We start from the raw sequence: 27,902 nt of genomic DNA on the forward strand, positions 1-27,902 counted from the left end.
TGTGTGTGTGTGTGTTCACCGGCTCACGTGGATGCCACAGTACAGACGCTAAGGTTTCATGGACTTCCTGTAAATAGTGCCATGTTCTAGGTCTTGTGTTTATCGGGGAGAGAAGCAACTATTTAATGATCGTGTTTGACGGCATGGAAAATTGTCTTACGAGTTTTTTTAATCATCTTGGTGGTTGTCAAAGAAGACGGTCTGTCAGTGTTTGATTGGATGTTATGTGCCGTTACGCCTTTCATATATCCCTCCGCTGTTTTTTGTCCCCTTTCAGACTGTTTTGGTCTTTTCGCTGTTAGCAACGGAGAGAACCCGAGATAGCCGTAAACCCCATTTTGAGATAATCGAAATTTTCTGTTAGGATTACACAATAAATTGACAAGAGTTGTGACACACACGTTTATTTCCGAAGAGTTATTGGCGCTTATTGTCTTTTTTAAAATATTATTTTTTTCTGTTTTAATAGGCATTGTACAGGTTGCTAATTTAGCTAGCAGACGTTAGCTAGCTTCTTAGCATAGCATCTTGCCCAAGAAAGCTGAGGCAGACGAGCAGGTTGACATTAGCTTGCTAGCTAGCTAGACCCTCTGAGTGCTAGCAAGCTGTCACTCAGCTGCACACCGTCTCGTCGTCACACGATTGCAGTGGTAAGCCGGTCGTTTTAAAGCATTAGACAACACTGCAAACGTCGTTTATGGGATCACCATGTCAATGAAGGCCGGTGGAAATCGCAAGCCCGGCGGTGGCAGCGCTGGTGGTGCCGCTGCCTCCGGTGCTGGAGGAAGCGGCGGGGGACGACAGAATCTGGGCAGGTCAGTGAAATTACATCAACGTTTTGCGAAATTACACCGTAGTCCCGGGGTGATGTTACCAGTTTCCAAGACGTAGTTGTGATGGCAACGAATGGTGTCAATTGTAGGGAGTGACATTTCTGCTGTGTGCCCGAAACTTGTGTTTGTTGGGGAGCGTATTTGGGCCTTACGACGTGTTGGTCACCCAGCGTTAGCGTTAACGTTGTGCAGTTAGCGAGGCCTGTCGGCTCGGATCATGTTGGCACTTCGACCCAACGTTACCTCCTCTTACACGTGAAATCAAACCTATCAGTCGGCCCGTGCTCATGAATTGTGACCCATTTTGTTGGGACTAGCATATTTTCTCGCGAGCATGTAGCGGTGAAGTTGGTGGCTAAGTAGCTAATGTGGGGTCTTTACTATGAAATCCTGGTCAGCCTCAAGTCCTCAGTTAGACAGGCAGCTAGCGTTAATTAGCCGTTTGACAGCCCATGCTTGTTATTCAGTGCACTTGCCTCATTCAGTGCGGACGGCTAGCTAGCGTTACGCAGTTTGGCGACTTTGATCTTAGTCGATAGCGGTAACATACGGCTCTTGTTGTGATAAATCTGGCATGGTGCTTGTTACCGCAACAATGCTGCAATGGCTTTGCCAAGAATTTGTTACAAAATGTGTGGGCGCATGAAAGAAAGGGGCGGGGGTGGTGAAGGGGTGAGGAGGAGAGGAGAGGGGAATCAGACCGACGTGCTTTCAACCTTGACGTTGCCGTTCCTGCTTGTGTGAAATAGTGTCCTTGAAGCATGACATCTGAGTAAATGGCGTTTTACGTTATGCCACGCATTGTCAATGCAGTATGCATATTGTGCGTTTTGGCTTTATTATTTGGATAGCCATGTATTCACCGGTCACTAGGACAGTATGTCTCATTCATTGCGTAGGTTTTATCCAATGGGGAATTTCCGAAGATATTATAAAATAAGGTTGGACCAATTGGGCAGTACATGCAAATGAAGCATACTCTAGGCTAATTCAGGTCAGAATTGGGTTGGATTGATTTAGTTTTATTGTTGCGGAAATGAGCTTTTGAAACTAGTTCAAGTAAAACTTATTATTCATTCACTACACAAGTATTTTATGGGGATAACGGGCATTGCCCTCTTCGAGTCAATTGTGTGCCTGTGTGTGTGTGTGTGTGGGGCTGGCCTTACGCCAGCTGCCTTACAAGGTGCATTTCAGGACATGCTTGAAAAAATGTAGGCTACACAGCGTTTGGCTGACAGCCACTTGAGCATGATTTTATCTTCTATCCTTCAAAATATCTTTATCTTTGATATCTTTCAGAATCAACACTGAATCCAAATTAGTGGAGCTTGTAATTGTACAGTCACCTATGCACAGAATTTGGATATAGGCTAGAATAGGACCAGTGATGATGTGATTCTGGTGGTTCTGCATCACTTCATTAAATTCACCACTTTTTGACATTTCCACCCTGTCAATATTATGATTTACCATTTTAGACTATCATATGATATTGTTGATGGTTCCCTAGCACCACATTGTCACAAAATCAGAGAGAAAACCACAATACTGGTGTTGATGCTGATGATTCTGACAACAGTGCCCTTTTTTCTTTCAGAGGGCGACACAGTGGTAAAGGTCCTTCTGCAGCAGTAAGTAACATATTTGAACAGTTTACTCTCATATTCATGGTGCTGCTTTTTAGTCTCAGAGCTTTGTGTTATGAGATATAGGCCTAGTTAGGGTTCTAAACAACAAAGCTGCAGGAACCTCCTTGGATTTTCTCTGATTCCATTTAATTTTCTTCCGTAAAAGTGTTTTTGCGGCAAAACCGTAAGTCGTGGAAGCATGAAACATGGTGATCGCAAATCTCTCCCACTACTCAGGCAAGAAAATGACATCAACTGGCCAAATAGTAACGCTACAATAAACAATTTCACATTTTGGCTATTTCTTTACTGTGCATTGTACATTGAAAAATCTCACATTAGCACATTCAGCACATTGAGCTGGATCTCATGTCATAGCCATCCCTCCTTAGCTCCATTTTTCTTTTTTTCTGCAATTTTGTCCAAAATGGTCATTGTGCTGGAACAAACTTGTCCTCGGGTGTACGTCCAATCATTTCCAAATTTGCTGTGCATAATCTGTGGCTTCTTATGACAAAAAGTTGTTCAAGGATTTTTGATATCTTTGATGCTGCAGTGCAGTTTTGAAGTTTACACAAAATGCTAACTCTCACAAAAACAGCAATAACACCTCAAGTTCCAGTTGTGGATGGTGCCTTAACAATAAAAAGATTATATCTCAAAATCATCTGTGTGGACTTGGATGAAGCGTTTTGCACATGTTCTACGGTCATGTCCAGTTCATCATATAAAATTTGGACATGATTGGCAAAAAGGGGTGTGGCTTATAAGCATAAACATACATTTCCAGTCAGATTGCAGTCAAAACTTCCAAAGATTATTAAAATTACATGATAACTCCTAGATAGGTGAATTTTTTTTCAGCTTGGTAAAATGATGTGTGACCCCCTCCACAATTTTATCATCAATATTTAATTATTGTACATTTTTAAGTTTAAACTCACAGACTGACCCTGTTTGACCCACAACGTGTCATTCCCTCAGAATGTGAGAGGGCATGTGAGTAGCAGTGTCCTCAGTGGTCTGCAGTTTAAGTCACCTCTCCTGAGAATACCATGCTCCTGGATTCAAATCCCAGGGTGACCAAGTCCTGCTAGTGAACACTGTGCAGAAACAGCCTGTTAATTAATAGTTACATGTAAAAACACTCAATATTTTGGAAAATCTGCAGGCTTTCATCCATGCATTCACAAACTTTTTTCACAAATGAAAGAGTATAACAGTTTCTTTATTTTTCTTATTCTTGCTGAATTTCTTATAAATGCCATCATCGTCTTAAGTTGGTATTAGATCAAACAGCATATTGTACTTGTACCCTCTGAATTGCTGCTTGTGGCTATATAATTGTAGTTGTTTTCCTCACAGCGCTGTACGGTATCTAAGGAATACCCGTCTTTCTTCAGAAAATACGAACACACATTGGATTAATGCACCTTTTTGTTTATTCTGTGCCAAGTATCACCTAAAGATCATCTTTGTCATGTAGGCAAATATTCACATTTTTGTTAGACATACATTTGGTTATAAGGTTGCACAGATTGGATCACAATGGAAATAAAAAAAATCCAGTGTGTGGAAGTCTCTGTCTTATTGTTATGTACTTTTAATGCAGCACCAGTCAAGAGTAAAGGATGTGCAGACATTATCAGAACTTTTGCTTGTTGTTTATACACAAGTTTGCTAATTGTGACAAGGCTCTCTGTGCTTAGCCTAATTTGTCCTTGAACACTTGGAACATGAGAACTTTTTTTTCCCCCTCAGGTCGTTTTCAATGGTGTATATGCAAATATGAGGATGGTCCATGTCTTGACATCAGTGGTGGTACGTGTACTGTATGTCTGTCTGGTATTTGAGAAGATACTTCATTTGCAGATTAAATGTGGTAGGAGCTTTTGAATATTGTTTTATGTGTTATACTGCTATGTTGGGCTGTGCCATATGACGATATATGTCATGGGATGAGCGAAAAATGTCCGTCAATAGGGATTTTCGTCTGTTTCAGCACCATGTGTATGTTGCAAAAGCTGCGTCATGGCAGTATTGTACGCCATTGATTTGGAGCTCCTAGTTGTCTTTGAGTGCACCTTGACTACACGTGCGCTGAAATAACAAACAAACATGGAGGAGCGTTTAACAGAACGAAATTCCCTACAACACTCAGCTACAGCGCAGGACTCAGCCCGACCAGGACAAGAAAAGGAGCTTGTGCCTAAAAAAGCAGGGTATCTCTGTTGTTTGGAAAAGAAATCTGACACAGACCAGGAAACGGTACTTGGCAGAGTATGCTGCAGACCGGCTCCTGTGTCAAACTCCAACAACGCAAACCTCCTTTACCACTTAGAAGAACCATGAGAGGCAGGACAGGCGGAGCCAAAAGATGTGAGCCAAAGGAAGGCAAGTGTTGAAAGCAAAAGCAAACCTCAGTTCTGTTCAATGTCACTTACAAATAAAAGGAGAAGAGAAAGTGCCTTTCATTTGTATTTAGTTCACACAGTTATCAAAAAGTAGTCATGTGTTGTTATTGTACGTACTATACACCATTTTTCCATCAAATTTACAGAAAACATACTATTGTGTTATTATCAATATATAAAATTATCTACGTTATGACAGAAGATTTGTTCATATTGCACAGCCCTACTACTCTGCAGGCACAGAAAGCAGGCACAAATTGTCAAATGAAAATCTTGTGTGAAACAGCCATGCTAATCATGCTTACTGTAAATGAATTGGCTACAGCAGTATGTACTGCAGCCTGTCGTTCCCCACATGCTGTTGTCTCCAAAATGTCTACGCTGCAATAAACAAAGCCTGTGTAATTTGTAGAGACAGCTGGTTGCATAAACAAAGTGGAGATTGATCAATCATTTGTTTATTTCTGTTTTGCAGCAGATGGGTTTCTGAACTTGTTTTTTTGAATGTGTAAATTGATATTGACACTGGAGTGTATGAGTGTGTGTTGTTTACAGCGAATAATGATAGCCTTACTGATTTGCAGGGGACCAAGTGTGAGCTCAAAGTGAAAAACGGAGCCGTCTATGAAGGCGTGTTTAAGACATACGGTCCAGAGGTAAGGATCACACATAGGGTGACATTGTTTTAGGCGCTAATACAGAGTCAGCTCTGTAATTTTCTCATTAATGGTGCTAATGGTTTAGGTTAAGTATGCCAGGAAGAGGCTGCCTAGCCAGCACTCAACAGCAGCTTCAACCCCAAAGGTGGCTTAGACAAAGATTGCCCTCTCCATCTTTCCTTTTATGGAGGCTAGCTATGTGGTTCCTCATCTTCCCTTTTAGGATGAAGTATTTCCCAATCCTTGCCCTGCGGGAAATTTCATTCTGCACAAATGAAGCGCTCAACCTGAGTGATGTTTAAAGTTTTATATGCAGTTTAGTTGGGAGAGCCTGGTTTTAACGTAAGCTCCTGATCAGACATTAGTAACACACATTAAGCACACAATGTTGCACCTTTTTTGTCTCTCATCAGCAGTGTTCCTATACATGTATCTCATATCAGGCTATCTCTTCTGTCAAGTTATGTGACTGGACTATGATTAAGAACGTAGATCTGATTTTCTATAGCTCAACTACATGCACTGGAGGGCCAGGGTTATGCAGTTTTTCACTCCAGCCAAACACTATGTCAGGTTACTTTAACTTATTTGTTACTCCTCTCTAGATGAAGGTGTGTAATCATTTAAGTCATCTGAGTCTTAGGTACCAAGTCAACACAACAAAATCTCAAACAATACAAGTACTAATGTTTTTAGTATTGATATTATTGGAATTATGGAAATTGATCCCTCACTCTAAGGGTTCTTATATCTAATCTAGCTTCATCCTATAAGTTTAAATACATGATGCAGTTGTAAATCGAAATGAGATCCCATCACCTTGAACACTACAAGCCAATGTTGCACCTATAACCTAGAGTTCTGGTTTTATCGTAGCCTAAATCTTAAAATGCTTGAAACACAACGTTTCTGATTACTTATTAATGCTTATGCAGAGTTATTAAATAAAGGAGTGTGTGCTGAATGGGGTTTCTGTTTTTGCCCTGGCATTGAATCAGATATTGATAATTCTGGTATCATGACATTGATAGTCCCAGCTGCCCATGATTCAAAGCTTTTCAGTTTTCTAAGTTTCCTTTATTCCACCTTAATGCCGTCTTCTCCCTCAGTGTGACCTGGTGTTGGATGCAGCACATAGAAAGAGCCCAGAGCCAAGCGTTGGTCCCAGGAAAGAGGATATTGTGGAGAGCATCATTTTCAAGGCCTCTGATGTAGTAGTGGTGACCTTCAAAGACGTGGACCTGAATTTCGCCAGGAAAGGTACAAGGAACTGTTGGTTTAGATTAGTACTTGTAGGTACATAGAGAGCAGTCTTTTTACATCCACATTTGTACATACCAAACACAAATAATCAAGCGCACACCATTTAAATAGGTGAGTTTGTCACTTTGTATGCATTGTACACATGCAAAAGCAAACACACTCACTGTATGCCAAAGTGAATGTCCATCAGTGCGGACATACAACTTATTGATCTTGTTCAGCCTGTATTTATTGCCACGATGTCACAGAGGCCTTGCTGTGAGTTAAATCTTGTGTGTGCTCTGAGCGGCTAGTCATTGAAGACGAATGTGAAGTATTGATTGGTCTGAAGGTCGCCCTGGCACAGCAAGGACACTCAATAAAGCTGAATGACTCTCCTTCATCTAATTCATCTTGACCCATACAATTCTCTTTGAACCGTGATGGACTGTGTGGGAGGGTTTTCACAATCTAGAAATGAACAGGTGATGAAGTGTCGAGGCTCACTTCATGATTCTGTGAAGTAGTGCTCCAGTGCCACTTCTGACAAAAGATGATCTTATTGAATTGTACTGTTGTGGATTGTAAATTTAACGTTGTTTTGCAGCAAAAAAAATCAAATCCACAATTTCATTGTTTTAGTTATAGATGCACCTAATGAGGGTTTTTTTTTTCTTTGGGGCAAGAAGACATTTGGGTCAGATCTTTTTTTAAATTTACTGCCGGTGGTCACATAGCAACACTTGCTATTAAAAAATGCCTCTGGTTGATCCATTGACCTTCAGTGTGATAGCTGACTATTATAAATAAGAAAGGGGAGATATTAAACATCAATTTTTGGGGATGAGACTGGGTGTCATCAGCATCAGTTTTTCCTGACGAATCAAGGTTTTATTTTTTGGATTGTAGCTGTCAACTTTTAGTGTGACCACCAGTCAGTCATTCAGTCTGTCTGTCAGTCCATCTTCTGACTATCTCTCTCTCATCTGTCTGTCTCTCCTCTCCGATGGTCTAGTTTCCTCTGACACAGGTAATATATGGCTGTTTTCTGCTCTCTCTCACCTGTCTGTATGCACACACATACACACCTTGATAAGCTTTATTGAGAGATGAAAACAGAATGTGGGGATTTGCCAGGCTTGGGCCTAATCTTTTTAATGAGAATGCATTGATGTCCACATTGAGGCTTAATCATTTTAGGAACACTGCGCTCATAAATCTCTTAAGTTAAGAGTCAAATATCTGACTCTAGTCGCTCCTCTCCACCAGATCCTTCATTATCTTTAGGCTTGATGTTGCTTTCAATGGAGACTTCGACTACAGCCTTCCCAGAAGCAGACCGATCAACTGCCAAATCACACAAAGTTTAATTAAGCATTTGCTTTGATTATCCCACTTAGTTAGACACACACAACTGCGACATGCAAATGTATTTCATATGCGTCAAAGTGCCCATTTGGCACCATTGCAGCAGGCTGGGTTCAGTGACTGGCTCATTAACTCATTGGCAAGGAAAGATAGCAGTCATATCTCCTTGTATGTATAAGTCTTTTTTTATTGAGCTGAATAAATATATGTTGAAAATAAGTATAATATTTACATTCAGAGTCTTAAGCATGGTGCTTTGCTGTGCAACACTAAAGCCTCACTGGAGCAGAACTCACACACTAGAGCAGACTGAGCACCTTGAGTGTGTTTCCATTGAAAGCAACTGATTGCAAACTCATGTTGGGCTTTAGTAACTTGATTTGCTTTCTGGATACAGTATGAAAAGTCAGATTATGTTGGGATGTGTAAATTAGATTAAGGCCTGAAGTGCTTTGAAGTCATACTATTGACTGCAATCTAAATGCATGTTTGCTTACCCTGCCACTATGCCCTCTTATGATTTGTATATTTCTGTTTTGGTTCCTTTTTCCTAATTCCAGTCGTCATGATGGACCGTGTGCATTAAGCATGCCACCCACCTCTGTTGACAAAATTGAGTCCTCCTAGTTCATTTCATAGCATGCTGTGGATCTGGGGTTTCTGCCGTGCCCAGCTCCTTGGTACCAGAAATGCTCGAATGCACTTTGCATTGTGGGATGAGCTAGGAGGCCTGCATGTCACTCTATCTTGCTGATTTGCTTTATGCACATGGTCCATCGATGCTAGCTCTGGGATGTGAGAGCGGACCTGGGTTGAAATGAGATTAGATTTCCTTTCAAATGCAACAGGGGGTTTTCATTGAGCTTGCCTATCTCTGGTTCAGCTGAGCCAGCCAAAAAACTCAGAGTTCACAGAGGAGGAGAGAGAATGTTTCTGAAAGTAGCCTATTGGCTGTTACATATGTCAGCCTTAGGTGTTTAAGATAGGTGAAATGGAGGAAAATGTGATCAATGATAAAGAAAGTGGGGGAAAAAAAATTAAATGTGTTGAAGGCATACAGTGGCTGAAATATTAGAACTCCTCTCCTCTTGAATTTAATTGCTTTATTTTTTTAAGCTAAGACAGTGTGGGAGTGCCCTTTTTGTCACTTTCTTTACAAGACTCATAAGTGCATTAGGTTTAGCATTCCAGAGGCCAGCTCAAGTGATCACTCAGTGTTTTTCTTTTATTATTTTGAAAGGATTCCTTCCCAATCCAGTTGGACCCATGTCTGGTTTCGAGTGTGTGTGTGTGTGTGTGTGTGTGTGTGTGTTGGTACACCACCACTATCTTTCTATAGGCCTTGCTATGAGAGCCTGTGGCAGCTCTTCAGGCTTGAGCACTTGCCTGCATAAGCAGTGAGAGTGCAACCTTGTGTGTGTATAGGTAACTTGTGTTTCTGCTTGTGGTTGCCTGTTGTGTATAAATGTATATGTCTTTGTGTGTGTGTGTCATAGACAATTTCACAGATGCAGCGGTGAGTGGCAGGATCAACGGAGAGCACAAGGAGAAAGATCTTGAGCCCTGGGATGGAGGGGAGACGCACACCTCTGACAGCCTGGAGTCTCTGGACACAGACGTGGTGAGCAGACAGACACACACAAACATAAGGGCTGAGCAATTAACCAAAGCATTCTTGAAACTGCAATATGGCCAAGTGCAGTATCCAAATTACAGGAGCTGTAATTATTTGATAAAGGTAAAATGTTCTAAAATAACATACAGTGGCTTACAAATTGTATTCTCCACACACAAGAAAACATGTTTGTTTGGTACAGACCCCAGCAAAAATGATATTATCATCATCATTCCAAAAAAAAAAAAATCTTACCAGTAAAGATTAATTCATTCCCACTTAAACCGTGAATCATTGTGCAAAATCTGTTAAATAACTGTGGTATAATTTTATTTGTTTATTTGTTTTACACCGTATCGTTCAGGCCTAATACAAACAGAGTATGCAGATGCATCACCTGCCAACACACATTCTTTGTTCCAGTCTTGGTGGTTAACTCTTTAGTTTTAACACTGACTTGAATTGAATGTCTCCATAACAGTGATTGCAGTGTTCTTTAATGGTTAAATTAAAGCAATATTGCAGTAAAGAATCGTATTTTAAGGCAAAGGCTCGTGGAACCCATCTGTGTTTGCCTTTTAGTCATGCCTTAGCTTGCAGGCTGTCTTGCATATGACAGCTATTATCACTTTGCTTAGTCTGAAGGAATAACAAGGACGTCAGTGGAAAGGAAATGTGCAGGATTTTTTTTGTTATATGTGACAGTTTATCTTCACATGTTGTCTGTTTTAATATGTCAGCGAAAGAAAGGAGCAAAGGAAGTTCTTGTCATGTAATGTACAGTAGTCATGAATAATTTGTTAATAGTGCTCTGATGTTCGGTTTTCCCTCTCTCTCTGTCATTATTAGTCAAACGGTTGGGATCCCAATGACATGTTCAAGTACAACGAGGAGAAATATGGAGTCCTGTCTACGTACGACAGCAGCTTATCCACATATACGTAAGCTTCTCCCTTTATACGTCTTGAATCTGTTTAAAGCACTGTGCACAGAGCCATCCTAACAGTAGATAGCAGAGTGTCTCTTGTGAGAAATGGGCTGCGGACAATTCCCATGGGCCTCTATATTCCTCAACAAATTCAGCCCCAAAACAAACCTCATAGAGCTCAAAAAAGTGTTACTTATAACTCACTATACACAAAGGTGGTTATTTTTCATGGGGCTTTCAAATTCTAAAATGTGCCAACATTGCAGTTTTGGAAATGCCCCCGCAAGTTACAGCCACACAAATCACCTAAACTCTTGAGTGGGATCCTTGTCCAGTGTGTTCCTCCCCTGCATTATTTCTCCTCAGAGACTTTATCAAGCTCCAAACCCCCAGACATGCTTGCAAATTAGTTTTACTAGCTTCTAAATGTTGCCAAAAAAGTTATTCTACTCAGCTGGAGAGATAAATACAAAATATCTCTTATCACAATGGTCATTTTTGCTGTTTGGCTCTGCTGTTTGGTTCTGAATAGCTGTAGTAGGTTCTTGCATTCAAACATTGTCAAACAAAAGTCTTTCTGGAAATCGGAAGGTGTGGAAGAAGTTGACGCCTGATCACTCATAGCCCTTTCCCTCAAGTTATTTACCTTAGCACTGTCACACACACACACCCACACACACACACACGCACCCCACTGTTACCTTTCCCCATGGTCTGCATTACTGTTGTTTGTCTTCACCATTTGTATGCAGTTTTTGTTTGGAAATAAAAGGAATTTAGAATTAAAAAAGAAAAAGTGCTTTGATATTTTGTTTCCGAAACTGTGGCTTATTGGCATCCTTCTGGTAGGTTCCCATGTGACAAGACTGGAGATAAACAGGGATGTGCTTTTTTCCCTATTTAAGTTGTTAATGATTGCTTTCATGGGGGCTTGCAGCTGGGACTTCTCTTAGATGAACAGTTTCCTCATATTACTTTTACACCAAGCAAAAGGGTTTTACTCATGGTTTTTTTTTTTTTTTTCTTCAGTTATATTTTATTTACCCGGGATTACATGCAACACAAAAGGTGTCACCATTTACATTAGCAGAGGTTCCAGACTGTCTATATCACCTCCAGATTAACTCAGAGTCAGCATTCAATTCAAAAGGTGTCAATTCATGGAAATTGATTATATTACAAAAGTTAAAGTTACATCGAGGTTAGGATTGCCTGCCTAAAATAAATGGTGTGTCTCAAATCGCGCACTTCCGTTAGTGCACTGTCTGTAAGTACACTTAAAAAAAAAAAAAAAAATTGTAACTACGCGGACCCCACATAGCCCCCAGCGCAGGCCCCCACTGAGAACAAGAGCTATGATCTACTACTGCTCCTTTTAAAAATAGTGCTGCCTGCACCACAACAGGTAGAGGAGCGACCATACATCACATCACAGGGTGCATGTAGGTCTGCCAAAAAAAAAAAAAAAAAAAAAAAAAAAAAAACGCGCCCCGTAGCGTTTTGGCGGAGAATTGCTTAGCGTGTTTTGCAGAGGTATGTTGGACACACACGCCCTGCGTGGCAACTGCGCGCGTTGCGTCGAGTGTCTGCAGAACCATAATCCGGCCTAGCTGACAGTACCTGCACAGTGCGCGAATTTCGACAATGAAGGGTGTCTCAATTGGCGCACTTCCCGTTGTGCACTTACCGGAAATGACGATCGCCACAGTCGAACTGATGCCGACCAGAGCCGCCAGCCGCGGCCGGTCCGCCTGATGCCGACCGGTGCTGCGGCCGGCTTTGGTTTTTGGTGGTAAAGTTATCCAGAAGTAGATGTGTACACATCCTATCTTCAAAATAAAACATCACCACTGCTTCTAAGGTATTAGAGTTTTATTTTTGTAAACGACCGGAAGTGACTGTACTTTGCACAATCGCTAGCTTGAGAGTTATCCGAAAACGTCGAAGCAATTTTCAAAACAGACGTTATTTGGACAAACTGACCACGTATTGGGAATCTACGTAGTTACTTTCTTGCCTGAAAAAAAACCCCCAAAACTTAATAAAGTGACATATTAACAGTCGTAAAACGAAAAGTCAACTCAGCTTTTTTAGGTAGCTACTTCCGGTCAGTGATGCCGTTAGGGTGAGAAGTGTCCATCGTTCCAGCCGTTTTGAGTGTACATCCGGGTATTTGCAGTGCACTGCATTTTGTTAGTATTTTGAGTGTGAACGCACTTATGCACTCAAAATACTAAGTGTAAGTGCAGAAGTGCGCGATTTGAGACACACCAGTAGAGTATGTCCTGTATAATTGCATCTATGGGTCACAAATTAGTGTGTGACCTGTTCACACCTTTGCCGATGAAGCCTACGATTACCCTGGACTGTAGAGGGGTATGGAACACTGGACTGAAAAGTCAGGTTTAACTTAAGCTCAAGTCATGGAGGGTAGTTGGAGTTTAGCTCAGTGTAAAAGGGACTCTAGTCACTATGCTGTCCTGCTGCCTGCCTCTGACCTGTAGTTGTTTCCCAGGGTCCCTCTGGAGCGGGACAACTCGGAGGAGTTCCTGAAGAGGGAGGCCCGCGCTGCCCAGCTGGCAGAGGAGATCGAGGCCAGCGCCACATACAAGGCCCGCGTGGCTCTGGAGAACGATGACCGCTCTGAGGAGGAGAAATACACCGCCGTGGTGCGAGGGGAGAGGGAGACACACACACTAAGCAGGTGAGACCAGGACACACACACATAGGGGAAAAGTAGTTCCAACAAGTTTTAAAAAATGAACTATAATAGCACTAGTTGCATGGTATCAATAATGCAAACATGCCTATCTGGTTGAAGAGAAATACTTTACTGTATGTAAATAATATATGAATTCCTCCTACGCATTAGCTTGACTTGTACATGTGTATTTACCGCTGCCTGTGTTGTGCGTCTGTGTGCAGAGAGAACAAGTACATTCCCCCGGGTCAGAGAAACAGAGAGGCGATGTCATGGGGAGCGGGACGTCAGAATTCACCCCGTCTGGTTCAGAGCTCAGCTGGACCCCCAACTCCTCGGCCAGCACCTCACGACTACAGCCCCAGCTCCGGGGCCGACCAGAGGGTGGTAAATGGAGGTAAGGATGGTGCAGATTTATTTTGACTCGCTGTCAGCTTTTATTTTTTTAGGGCTTTCTTAAAGAAAACCACAAACTTACACACACAGAGGAACACTGGTAGATGTTGTCAGTGCTGTGACTGCAGTGTTTTTCAAGAAACCACAGCTGCTCTCCCTGTTTGATCACTGAATGGATAATAGTGCTTTTTTATTTACCTCCTGTTTTTTGGAAAGGCGGTAATGAGCTAGGCCTTGACTGTCAAGGAGATCATTTGTGTTGGAGCTGGGGCTGAACAACACAGTAAAAAAAAATCATGTTGCAATTATTATGATAAATATTGTGATAGCAATATGAGTCACTATTCTTGCAGCAGTGATCATTTTTGTATCATAATTTTCATTTTCACTGAAAAAAATTAAAATGATTAAGATGCTATTTTTTCTGGTGTCTGTAGCAAACAAACATGTTTTCTTATGTCTGGAGGATGCAATTTGTCAGCCAGGGCATCTCTAGCACCTCAATAGTTCTTCTGTAATGGTGCTTTGTCACACATTTGCCTTCAGCAAAAAATTGCAGCTCCTGCCACTTGTAGATTGCACTTGGCCTTTCTGTGATTTTTGATAATGTTTTGATGAATTGTTCAGCTCTAGTCATAGCTGTCATTGGTTGTTTATTGCATTTATGTTTTTCCCTTATGTCATTTCAGTCAGTTTATGCCTGCTTTCCCTTTCTTTCATGTGTTTATTCTTCTTTCATTTCCTTCTGTTTTTGTTATGTTTGTCCCCCCACCCTGAAATTGGTTTTCATATCTTTGTTTGTCTTCCTTTACAATTTTTCCCTCCTTCTTTTAGGTTCATCCCATTGGCCCTCACCCTGTCCATCTCCTTCCTCCCGCCCCCCCTCTCGTTACCAGTCTGGCCCCTCCTCCTTGCCTCCGCGGGCAGCCACGCCCACCAGGCCACCCTCCAGACCCCCCTCCCGACCCTCCAGGCCTCCCTCCCATCCCTCCCACCCCTCCTATCCCTCCTCCTCATCTTCCTTGGCCCACCATGGGCCCACGTCGCCAGCCTCCACCCTGCCCAAACGCATGTCTTCAGAAGGTACCCACATCAGTGTGGAGTAGACTTGGGCAAAAGCAAGACTTGAAGGTGGATGGACTGATCTGAATTTGGAAATGTTACTCCCTATTCATGTTTGAAGGTTTTTAAATGGTCTTAAAAGCTAAATTGGGATATTTGAAACTACTTTCAAATATAGTTTTGCCCAGGTCTAGTGTGGAACAGCACAGAATAAGGTGAAGTTGCTTCTAAAGACTGATTTGGGGGTCAGTTTTCTAAATTTCCTGTAAATATAAGATATCAGGATTTAGTGGCCAGAAAGCTGATCCTTTATCAGTGCCACAGGCAGTTTCACCTTAGCATGTGGGCGCATCACAGTGTGTGCAGAGCCTTCTATCTAGCCAGAGGTACCTCACTGAAAACATCAGGACCCACCCTGCATCTTCTACCAAATCCTTTGTTAGAAAAGTTAATGTGGGAAGATCATGTTACCATGCAGCACACAATATTTTGGGGGGCTTTTACTGAATTGAAACCAAACTATACCAATATAAAATCAAATAGAAATATGCCTGAAAAAAACAAACAAAATTGAAATAGGCTTCTTACAGCTTTTAGATACAAGGCTTTGCAAAAAATGCAGAATGCACCGATGAGATGCACACTGGCTTTGGTTGGAGTGGAGTTGATTTTTCACAATTTGTGTGCTAGATCTAATTGTGGCCCAAACAGCATGTAGAGATAATCTCAGATATTTGATGTATTTCAGGGATGATATCAGTCACCAGAAGGTTGAATGTGTGCTTTTAAAGTGGTTGTGTGTCATTTATAAGATAATAAGTTTCTCCTCATGTATGTCCCACATACTTGAATCTACTCAGCTGCTTTTTTTTTCTCCAAAGATCAGTTTTGCACTGGGCTGTCATCTGTGAAGCAGGCACTGCTTAACTCTAACTGGCACAAACTCTGCTCACTGTTTCTCTCTCCCCTTCCCATCTTGTCTCTCTCTCTTTATTTTTCTCTTCACTTGGTTGTAGTTTGAATAGTGCGGTGTGGTGTTTGTTTACTCCCCAGGATCACCTGCAGATTCTCCACTCACTTGCTTGTAACAAATAACATTTTTATAGAGTGTGACATCTAAACGTGGAGGACGAGCTTAAGATGTAGCCAGTCCCGAGTTTTGAGTCTCTGTGACAGATGAATTTGAAAGAGAGGCCTCTGTAGGGCAGGATGGTAGGAAAGACAGCAGCTCTGCCTATCAGTGTGCTTATCCTCCCTCCCCTGTCTGTTTCTGGCTTTCCTTCTTTCTTCTACATCTCTTTTCCTCCTTTCCAGGTCCCCCCAGAATGTCTCCCAAATCCCAGCGGACACCCCGCGCCCACAGAGTGCCACCTTGCCGGACCAGCGGAGTCTCTTCAGGAGTGGACTTAATCTCCCATAATCCCCCTGGAGAGGTCTCAATGACTCCACCAACCAGGAGCAGCTCCTCTGGAGGTACCTGGTCATCAGTAGTCAGCGGAGGTAAAACAGCTCTTCCTAGTGGTGGATAATGCAGCCGAAGTTTCAGCGTCAAGTTGTTTTTTATACACACTGTTAACAACATGCATGTGTGACGCAAATGGTAGAATTTGCATGCAGTGCTGCTGGTTTACTGCTCTGTGCATTGAGAAATGATTTGTACAGCCAGCTTGATGTTCAGTGCATAGTTGAATAAATTTTAATGTGTAATTACATGACTTGTTGAATGTATAGACTCCACCAGCATTTTGGGTAATTTATGCATCTTAAAAACCCAAGTCAAATATTGGAGAATATGTAGATCGAGTCACTTCCATTGTTATGCTGATATCTCCATGCTGAACAGGGATTTTTATTGAGGTTAGACTCTCTTTTTTCCCCCAATAGCAGGTGATGTCTGTCTCACACAAGCAGATGAAAAATAAAGTTGTGTATTCAGCATGTTTACAAGCAACAGCTTAGTTGACTGTATATTTCATATTTTTTCTTACATCACTTCAATATGTTCATGGCTGCTTTCTCTTTCCTTGATATGATTATATAGCCTCCAGCCTCATCGCCTTAGTGTCTGGTATGACAGAACCTGACATGATGTACACCTGTTACATAGCAACAGAGTTTGATCCAGATCAATTGCTATACATTGAGCACATTTCTAGTTTGTGGCAGCCATGCCAGTAACTGAGATGGTAGATCACAGATGAACCTGTGTATGTGAATCATAGAACTGTTTCTACATAGAACTGCCCTTCCCTTTTGTTTTTGATGTTATTGCAGCTAGTTACACTGACTGGCAGCATACAGGGTTTAGTGGCCTAGTTTTGTGGTAGATACAGTATAGCCAAACCTCTGCAGGTACATGTGGCAGTGCACGTGTACAACAGTAGTGTGTTTCACCGGCTTGATGCAAAAAAAATACATTAACCAGATAGTTTACAGTCATGCATGAGTGTTGCTCCCAGTTCTGAGTGGCTATGATGATTTTCATTCAAGCCTTACTTTGTTGACAGAGTGATTCAGCATCAGGGGAGATTTGCGTGTCTTCCTTTGAACAAGGCACTTAAATGTTTCCCTCCACACATGCCACTTATTTAACAAATCCCAAGCACCTCACACTACACTGAGGTTACTGTGGGTGACCTGCAAACCTTGCCAGTGCTTCTTTAATATTGGCTGCTGGGCTTAACAAGTTTGGTGAAGTTGTTTAGGGTAACTATAAATGTGACTGGGTAGCACGTGATCAGCAAACTCTTATTTCTCCTTCCCCTCCCCAGCTCATAGACCTCGCTCCCCTCGACAGAACAGCATGGGCGGAGCCTCCCCTGGCTCCTCCTCCCTCCCGTCTCCCCAGACTGGGACAGCTCCTGTGGAAACAGTTGCCACGCCAACATCAGCCTCCTCTCCTACTGCTGCTAGCCCCGCCCCCAACATGGTCTCCAGTCCCTCAGTAGAAGGTGAGCTTATTATTTACCCTTTAGGCATTTATAAAAATGGGAAGGAGGAAATAGGGAACACCAGTTAGGTAATGATAAATACGATTTAAGTGTATATGGACTTGTTTTCTGATGTTGTTTCATATAGTGGGGCATTATCAAAGGCATTTTGTTCACAAATTCCTTCTCAGCATTTTTGCTGGGAATAAACTTAATGTCTGTTTCTGATATTTCTAAAGCAAAAGAGTGTCGCGTCCAGGAGACGAGACAGACATCTCCCACGGCTAACAAGGAGAATGTCAAGCCCCTGGACAGCTCTCCTAGCATCACCAGACCAGTCTGTAAAGGTACTTTCATTTCTGATTGTTTGTCCTTTTTATTTATTTGTTGATGCAGTAATATTTAAAGGCAGAATGAGAAGGATTTGTCAGCTGCAGTTTGTAAACACAACATTCAAAGTTGACCCCTCCTCCCTGGCTAAGCTAACCACCGGCAGCACGTTTTCATTTCCTAGAATTGCAAGGGAATGAAATGAGTAGGATAAAAAAAAAATGCCCCGCCAGCAACTACCTATCCAACAGAAAACAGGCCAACACTGGATTGCTCCTCATCCTCTCTCTCAATGCTTGCCAGCAGGTGAAAGCCAACTCCAGATTCACTCTTTGTCCACTTGCTGTTGTGCCTAGCTATATTTCCGTTTTTCCATGGTGCGCGTCTGAGTTTTGTAACTTCCTATTGAATGTCATGCTATCAATCTGGCATGCTGTTACTGGCTGGGAGCTCGACACCCACTGCCCAAAAGCTGATCCACAAGAGTCCCAAGCACAGCAAAACAAGAAAATACCAGGCAGAGGGCAGGGTTTCTGCAGACACACACACACACCAACGCACACCTCTAGTGGGTCTTCACTGATGATTGAGAGGGATTCTTTTTGTATCAGTCTGTTTTCCTTTTTTTTTTGTAGAAATATCCTAGTCATTCTGCCTTTAAGCTGTTGAATTCTATAATATTAAAATATGTGTTTTTGTAGAATCTGTGTTTATGATAATACTGAAGATCACATGTCTCTTTCTCTGCCCCCATATTGCCCACACAGGACCTCCTTCCATGGCACCAGACCACAGAAAACAAATAGATAATTTAAAGAAATTTAGTGTAGATTTTAGGGTAAGTGTATTTCCCTCCTCATCTTTTTATTTGTTCAATGTAAGGACACAGAAAATCTTGTGATGGCACTAACAATCTCATGATGCCGAGGCTGAACAAAGACATCTGCTGTACAGCTACAATAACAGAACTTGTATGCCCCTGCTGTTGTTTATCATCTGTACTTCATGCCCTTCTGTCTCTGTCTTCCCTCGATGTCCTTTGTTCCCACTCTCTTCTCCTCTGTTAATTCCTCCTTCTCCTCCTCCTACTTTCTGTCCATCTGCTCCCCCTCCAGTTGCAGTCCAGCTCCAACCCAGATCCTGTATTCGACCAGATGATGACCAAACCTCCCAGAGATCCAGGAGACAAGCCTAAGGACCTTCCTCTGGACAAGACCTCCACAGCGGGGCGGGAGGGCAGCGAGGAGGGTGTAGTGGTGATGGCCACCGGCACCCCCGGCGGTTCCCCAGCCCCCTCCACCACCACCACAAACACCAGTAAGCCTGGCAGCCCCGCCGCTCCCTCCACCTCCCCCTCAGCCCCTGACCAGAAGAGAGCGGGGCTGGATGTGACATCACAGGGAGTTCAGACAACAGCCACGTCCACGTTCACCGGGCCAAAGCCTGAGGACAAGGAGGAGAAAAAGGAGGCAGTACAAGAGTGAGTGGAAGGGGGGTGGTGGATAGAGTTGCATGATTTGTTTAAAAAAAAATAAAAAAATAAAAAAGATTCAGTTGTCTCAACATATTGCAGTATGGAGTGCTATTCAATAAACGTTAAAGTTGGCATCGACTACTGCTGTGTACTTGTCATTAAAAGCAGATAAAGAAATACACTTGCCAAAACAATTACACATCAAAGTATGTACTTGTCAACTCAGTAAAAAATATTAAAGCCTAAACAATGACAAAATACGACAAAATGTACATAAAATAAGACTAAATAAAATGACTTAAAAATAAACTTTTTGATCTAAACAAATGATAAATTATTAGCCTCCAGATTGGCCAAAATATGATGGGTTTGTTGTTTTTACTTGACAAAACATTTGAAAAATCGGTGTCATCAGAGACTGGAGAGATCCAGAGAACAAGTTCAAAAAGTGTCTCAAAAGTTGGTCGAGTTAACAGAGGCTTGAGAATTATTTTTTGATGCCAATTTTAACATAATACTGATCACTCAGGCATCAGTCATCAAATAGTTCATCACATGTAGACCATAGAAATTTCTATATAAATTTGATTCATTGTTTAACCCTAGTGGTGGATATTGCTGAATGGTAATTGCCCCCCATCTGTCTTCCTCTCCTGCTGCAGTCAAGTTAGAAAATCAACCCTGAACCCCAACGCCAATGAGTTCAAACCCAGGTTCAACACACAGGTAAGTCTGCTCTGCTGCTGGCTATTTAAAAAAACAAAAAATCATGCACAAGCTAAAATGGAGTTAATTAACTAAATTATCAAGCTAATTAATTAATGAGTTAATTAGTGAGCTAATTAACTACACTGTTGTTGACTGTGTGTGTGTGTGTGTCTTGCCTTCATTAGCCCAAACCAGCCAACACCCCCACGCCCCCCCCGGCCCCAGGGCCAGCCTAGCCCCTCCATTGTGGTCCAGCAGCCCCCGGCTGTCTATGGCCAGACGGTCTGTTTCCCCCAGATGTATCCCCTCACACCGGTCAGCCCTGGAGTACAGGTGAGAAACACTCATACACACTTACACACACACACACACACACACAGGCAGGCAGACAGACAGGCATGGTGAAATATGCACTGGAGAGACAGATGTTTGTAGACTCACAGCAAAGATCACCCTCGATTCAATTAATGTGACACGCAAAACGTAGACACACATAGAAACAAAAAAATCGACCTAACTCTCTATGAGGCTCCTGTGTTCCTTCGTATCAGTCTGTCCTTTTTTTGTTCATTTCTCTGTTTCTGTCCTTCCTCTTCACTCCAGTCATCTCTAATGCATCCCATCATTGTATTTTTTATTTATTTTTTGTATTGTATTCCTGTATTCATGGCCCTAATTTACTTTTCACCAATGAATATTTCACCTTTTTGTGTGTGTGTGTGTGTTTGTGTGTGTGTGCAGGTCTGTGTGTTTAATGAGCACACCAACTTCTGTGCATGTCTTCTAGTGTTTTTTTTTTTTTTTCCTTCACCCCTATGGCATGCCAATCTTTCATGCTGTCCCTTTTTTCCTCTAATCATCTGCCAGACACAATTACTGGATTGGCCTGGATTACTGTTATTGAATGAATTGAATTAATGTTGTGGTAAAAATCTGAGATTTGAAAGAGAAACAAGAGACAGGAGACATATGAAGTATTTAAACAATATGCTGTATCATATTGAGAAAACTGAGAGCACATAACACACATCATACGTTTTGAACAGGAATGCTTTTGATGAAAGTAATTGATACATTTGTAGTAGTCATTTTTTCTAATTTGCTTTAAGAAATACTTGGTGATCCAACATCAGACACGTGTAAAGTAAGAAAAACTACCTTGGTGACCAACTAAAGAGTGGCTCTTTTTTTCCTTTTCTCCCTCTCCCCCTCTCTCTCTCGCTCCATTAGAAAAGCATAATATGGAAGGTTTGTGGATTTTTCTAAGATTTCTATTTTTTATTCCTTTTATATTTTTTTTTTTCAACCCAATCAGTACTGAGATGTTTTGCTTGTTTGATGAATTAATGCCCATCAGATGTTGGTTTGCCAACTTCTTAATGCAATCCGTTTCTGCTGTCATCACGGATGGATTTTAGCCCTCAGTTTAACTGCAGCTCATAGAGGACGTTAAGCCTCTTATTTTTTTTTTTTTTCTAGACTGTTTTATCACCTGAGAGAAGATTTTGTCTTTGAGAAGATAGTTTTATGCAAATGCATGTTGTGTACTAATAGATTTAAAGAATAAAAGATGGCAAACTGTATTTGGGTTGCAGTGATAGTAGCAGAGCAGGTATAGAGATTGCATGTGGCTTCAGGTAAGAGATCAGTCCCACACACACACTCATATTCTAGTCCACTGGTTATGCTGTGGCTATCCACTTAATGTGTGTGTGTATGTTTGTGTGTGTGTGTTGTGGAGTCTGCTATTAAGGCAGAGGTCAAATGTTGAATAATTACTGGCAACCTCCACAGACATACAGTTAAGACTAGTCCTCAACTAATAAACAAAAATTCACTTGTTTATAGTCAAGGGCTAGACTTAATTCTTTTTGAAATTAGGCGAAATAATATAATACAATCAGGAATAATTTCAAGGACAATTTTTATCTTCCTTCATCCACCGTCCTCCTCCTCCCCCTCTCCCTCCAGTCTCCAGCCATGTATCACGTTCAGATGCCTCATATGACGGTCAGCCAGTCTAAACCCTACAGACCAGGTAAAGGTGAGAACAGCCACTGCCTTCTCTATCTTCAGCTCTCTCTCTCTCAACTGGTTCTCCATTCTCCACCTCTACTATGATGCTGTGCATCTCAAAATGAAAAAAAAAAAATGTTCTCTGGTATCCCCTTGTAAACTCCAGTACCCAACATGCCCCAGCAGAGGTCAGACCAGCACCACCCTCCAGGTACGCCCACCATGATGCACCCGGCAACGGCAGCAGGACCGCCCATTGTAGCACCAAGCCCCGCCTACTCTGCCCAGTACTTCACCTGCAGCCCGCAGCAGTTCACCAGTCAGCCTCTGGTCCAGCAGATGTCACACTACCAGTCACAGGTAACAGTTCTCCACTGCTGGAACAGTCACCAGAAAACAGGAACTTTTTTTTTCCACTGGAGGAACCAGTCCCTCTTTAAAGCTCCTGGGTGTTAAAACAGTTCCTGAGGTAGTGCTCTCTAAGTTCCTGGTGTTCATCAGCGTGGAGTTTCAGCGCTGAACATCCTTGACTGGTTAAAGTAAAAAAAAAAAAAACTTTTCACAAGCAGCATGAATGTATCACCCCCAGTTTTTAAAAACAGGAGTGAGCAACTGCAAACATAGTTAATTAAAAGATTGCTTCATCAAGACACTGATCAAGTAGTAATTAGAGAAAAACATAATTCGTCTCTGTTTGTGACTGCATGCCATGTTCCCACTGTTTCCCATTACTCTAGATGAAAGCGTTCCTCTTTTCAGCTCTTGCTTTTCTAGTAGTCTAAATCTTGACCTCTGCACATCTCCTCTCCAAAACCAAAAGGAGCCCCACAGCTGCGCTTTGCTGTTGCTGTCAGTCACATTAAGATTAACTTGACCCTTCCTCCCTAATTGTATTAAGGATGTTGTTCTCCCAGTGCAGTGGAAACACAAACACACAGGAGCTCAGGATGCTCACTGTGCCCACTTCAAAAGAAAGACCCAGGGACCTTTTGGCAGAAAAATTGAATTGTCCTACCAGCGCTATACACCGGCAGCTTATTAATCATATGCAACCAATACAATTACTTAAGTATCATCAGTCAGTGTTGCTAGTGCTGCTGGTGTTGCTGCCAGCTTTTAGCTCCGCTGGCTGTTCACTTGTCAGCTATTTGTCTGACAGATGCTTCAGGTCCCTCAGCTTGACACTACACCAGCTTGATGCCAGCGTTTCATTACTTATGATTTGTGGTGCTGACTGGAGGCTCTTGGCTCTCATACTTAAAATGCCACCGATGTGCCAGCAGCAGCCTGTGATCGAGTGACTGCAACAACACGGAAGTAGTTAGCAAAATTGGCCTCAGGCTGCATGGCAGGATGGAGCACGATGCCACATTTTCTGTACCAGATACGGGTGATTATGTATGTTGTGTGTGTTGTTTTATGTAAACTGCAGGCCTGTAAAGCTCTTTGAAATTGTAAATGGTAATTAAGGGCTATAAATAAATACGTTCATTCAGTGCATTGTGTCTCCCTGTCTGTCCTCCAGGCGCAGCATGTGTTCAGTCCCGTAATGCAGGGCAGTGCCAGGATGATGGCGCCTCCTACACACGGCCAGCCCAGCCTCGTCTCCTCCTCCACCACGCAGTACGCAGAACAGACACACACCATGTACGGTAAGTCACCCCGCACGTGTGTGTGACTGTGTAGATGGGTACAGTCAGGGTTCCTGCAGGTCATTATGAAGTCTTCAGAAATAATTTAAGGCCATAAAATGTCTTTCACTGTCTTTAATGCCACTTTTGCAGATAAATGATCAGTCAGGAATTCTAGTTTTCCCAGTTTTTGTGTGTATTTTTTTCAGGTGGCTTTCAAAATTGTTAAAATGCCTTGAGTTTACCTGCTGAAACCAGCAGAAACCTTGCTTTCAGTATTTGCATGTAATATACTCATGTGCCTTTACCTTATTAATGTTTCTGTAGGTCATCTCAAGTTTCTCTGTCTGTGTCACAGTGTCACCAGGGCCAATGCCCCAGCAGTACCCTCATCCCAGCGCCACCCTGCACCCCCACCCACAGCACCCACAGCCCTCAGCGACCCCCACAGGTCAGGCCCAGCAGGGTGGCCCTCCGCAGCATGGAGGTCCCCCCAGCCACCCGGCGCCTAGCCCGGTCCAGCACCCACAGCACCCGCAGGCGGCAGCAGGTGAACACAGACAGCCATTGTTACCTGTTACAGCTGAAATACATATTATTATAAACCAGCGGAATCATTAAAACAGTTTCTGTGGAAAGTGTGCTTCCCTTCCCCTTGAATTCTCTGTCATGGTTACCTGAGCCCTGCATCCTATGTATTGCTATTTGCCTTAAATCTCTTTTAAAAAGGGACAAAATGAGTGCCTGGTGTGATGAGGCCTCTTGAGTAGGCTTTAAAACTTCTCAAGAGTGAGAATTTCGAAAGAATTCCTCACTGGTCAGCAGCACCTTTGTTATATTGTGTGTGTTTTTGTGTGTGGGACACAGCAGCGGCAGCAGCCCAGGCCCTCCACCTCGCCAACCAGCCCCCGCAGCAGCAGATGTACTCAGCCTTGGCCCACACGCCCCCCTCCATGACCCCTGGGCCCAACCCCCAGTCCCCCCAGGCCTCGTTCCCCTCTGCCCAGCAGACCGTCTATATCCACCCCCAGCAGGTGCAGCACAGCTACAACCCCAACCACATGGCACACGTGCAGCAGGTAGGGCGCCAACAACGGTCAGGTTGTAGTTTCAGCCAAGTAATATCACTGGCAGGGCTTTCCTGTAACGTATTTTGTAGATGTGGGGGTGCTGAGAGCCAGGTTTGTTCCTCAGCCTGTTTCAGGAGTAATGCCAGTAGGTGTTTCAGTTTAACTCTGGCTTCTCTTTGGGTATTTATAACATGATTTAAAGACAGTCTTGCTGTAATTGCCACTGTAACATTTAGTCAGGCTGAACATGTGGTTAAATGTTCATTCATTTAATTGTCATTGTATCTTCATTTTTCTAGTTGTGCGCACAGTTGTTTGTAGCTGCAGGCACTGACAGCAGCAGAAGAAATGCACAAGAAACTCATTCTCATTGATTAAAAGCAGATTCCAGCCTTGCTAATTCTGTTTAACAAAATGGAAATTGCTGTAACGTTTTTGGTGACTTGTCATTCATGCCGTTGCATAAAGGCCACAATTGCTTCAAGGGGTTTCTGTACTGTGATTACAGGTCCTTCAGTGTTGTGACCTGTTCAAGGCCAAATTGACTTTATTCAGCTGTGTGTTTGTGTTCCTAACCAGAGTACACCATGACCTGCAGGACTAGATACTAAATACTAAAACTAGTTTGGAGAGATACTATTAATGATTTGAAATAACAAGAGGGATGCTATACCATTTTTTTTAGCCCCCAGAATTTGTCATAAATCCATTGATGTGGCTGATCTCACTCATGCACATCAGTAGGAGCTGGAGAAGGTTATGAAAGTGGCATCGATGATCTGTTTGTCGCCTTGTTTCTCTCTCGGTCTCTCATTGTCATTCTCACTTTCACTCCTTCATCTCTCTCCCTTTCACATACACACTGCATAATACACACACACACACACGTCTCCTCTATCTCTCTCGCTCTTAGGCCCACATGCAGTCTGGCATCGTGCCCTCGCACCATGCGGCACCCACCCACCCCCCAATGATGCTGATGGCGACCCAGGGTCCTCCAGGGGGCCCGCAGGCCCCCATGCCCCAGACCGCCCTTAACCCCATCCCCGTCTCCTCCACCACACACTTCTCCTACCTGGCACACCCACAAGGTAGGCTCCTTTTATCAACCAGCACACTCCGGGGTGGAGTCCGGAATATATTTCCCAATACAAATATCCCAAATTAAGGGTTTTGATATGATTAATTGTTTTGCATGAGCTTTTCTTGAGCATTTAAACAGATGATAAAATAATTTTGAATTATTACCTAAGTGGATACTACTAGTGACAAGATAGTTTTCTGTCGTTTCTGAAAAGTTAATGTTCTGGAGATACAAGGTTTTGGTTGGACAGCAGCATCATACTGATGATTTCATAGCTTGCATGGGAAGCAGCTATACAGTGTTTGAATTGGCCTGTCCGATAACGTAAGGCTTTGACCTCTTTAGTTCAATAATTTCTGCTGTTTGTTTGCCTGGTGTTCTATGAATATACACTATCAGGCCTCCACATGGATAAGCATAAATTAATGTCTTTTCTGACCTTAAAATTTCCCCCATTTTGTGTGTGTTCTGCAGTGCAACCTCACCATCAGCAGCAGCTGTAAGATAGAGGGCGCTGGTGAGCCGAGGGACCCGCTCTGCCTTGCGCTTCTCATCCAGAGCCTTCATAACCAGACGATGAAGAGAACGACACCCTCCCTTTCCTCTCTCTTTCATCCCCATGAGACACATGCTTCACATCAGCTTTTCTCCGCCCCTGACCCCACCCCCACCCCCTGTCCCTCCACCTCCCCCACCCCACCCCTCCTCCTCTCCCCCCAGACTAGGCAATAAGAGAATGTTACCAGATTGATGCAGTGACACGTTTTAACGAGCTAGAGTTTTAACATTAACAAACAGGATTGCTTTTAATCTGCCCCTTTTGACACACTGATATCTACACACATGCACACACACACATAACACATGCACACAGTTCAACACACACACACACACACACATACACACACATACACTTTCAGAGGGTCCCTAATTGCAACTTGAGTCAGCTTGCCAACTAAGAATTGAAAGAGAGAGTGAGAGAAATAAATAAGTGAGAGTGAAGAAGAAAAATAAACTGGAACTTGTATTTTGTCTGCACCTTGTTATGGAAAAAAAAAAATCTTCCAACTCTTAGACAGTATTAATCTTACTGTTTATCTATTGCTGCTGCTGCTATGTGCTGCGTTTGTTTCCAGACTACACGACAGGTTTCTAACCAAACTAAAAAAAAAAAAGACATGACAAGAAGCTTCCTGTGAATTAACAAACACGTCTTGGCAGCCAGAGGACAGGAGAAACGTTATTTATGAAATTATGATGGCTGAGGTGATCAGATCCCACTTCTCACCTGACCATTATGTAACTTTTAAGTTAAAAAACTTTTACTTTGTAGATAATATAAATAATTTAAAAAATGAGCAAAAAAATTTAAAAACAATAAAAAAGTTTTAAAAACTGAATGTCTGTTGGTCTGCTTTTCTTCTGGGCAGTCGTGACTCTGCAGGACCGGCCCTCGCTGTGCCACAGTTTACACAGAATATTTGCACATACTGCTCATTTCCATGGAAGTTATTTCTAAGAGGCGGTTCCCGTATTCCTTGCACATTTTGCAACGTTTTGTGGGATGCCTTGTAGCTGCTTCACAAAGATGAACAGGAAATGTTCCTCAGTTAGAGCCCGGGCCAGTGTGATTACTTTAATTTACAGTATATGCCTATTGTAATGAATGTTAAGTAAAGTTAAAAAGTACACAGAGAGTGCAGAGATTGTATTAAAAAAAAAACAAAAAAAAACAATGGTGCATGTTGGACTTTGATAAGATACCACAGAGAATACACACCAAACAATGATCAATACCACAGAGAATACA

The 27,902-nt window shown here is 42.5% G+C and overlaps 1 protein-coding gene across 1 annotated transcript; it reads left to right on the forward strand.

The window, feature by feature from the left end:
* On the forward strand, positions 1-27,318 carry atxn2 (ataxin 2). The gene is given in 26 exon segments (XM_030060888.1): positions 1-815; positions 2,434-2,467; positions 4,226-4,285; positions 5,463-5,534; positions 6,647-6,797; positions 9,644-9,768; positions 10,612-10,703; positions 13,206-13,394; positions 13,616-13,788; positions 14,622-14,870; positions 16,164-16,349; positions 17,621-17,800; positions 18,019-18,126; positions 18,877-18,947; positions 19,225-19,589; positions 20,246-20,309; positions 20,477-20,500; positions 20,502-20,624; positions 21,522-21,539; positions 22,263-22,329; positions 22,474-22,667; positions 23,833-23,959; positions 24,297-24,488; positions 24,806-25,017; positions 25,922-26,099; positions 26,567-27,318. Coding segments are annotated over 26 exon segments (3,390 nt in total). The 5' UTR covers positions 1-708; the 3' UTR covers positions 26,596-27,318.
* The last annotated feature ends 584 nt before the right edge of the window (positions 27,319-27,902 follow it).

This window comes from Myripristis murdjan, chromosome 9 (assembly GCF_902150065.1).
Source record: "Myripristis murdjan chromosome 9, fMyrMur1.1, whole genome shotgun sequence".
Lineage (NCBI taxonomy): Eukaryota > Metazoa > Chordata > Actinopteri > Holocentriformes > Holocentridae > Myripristis > Myripristis murdjan.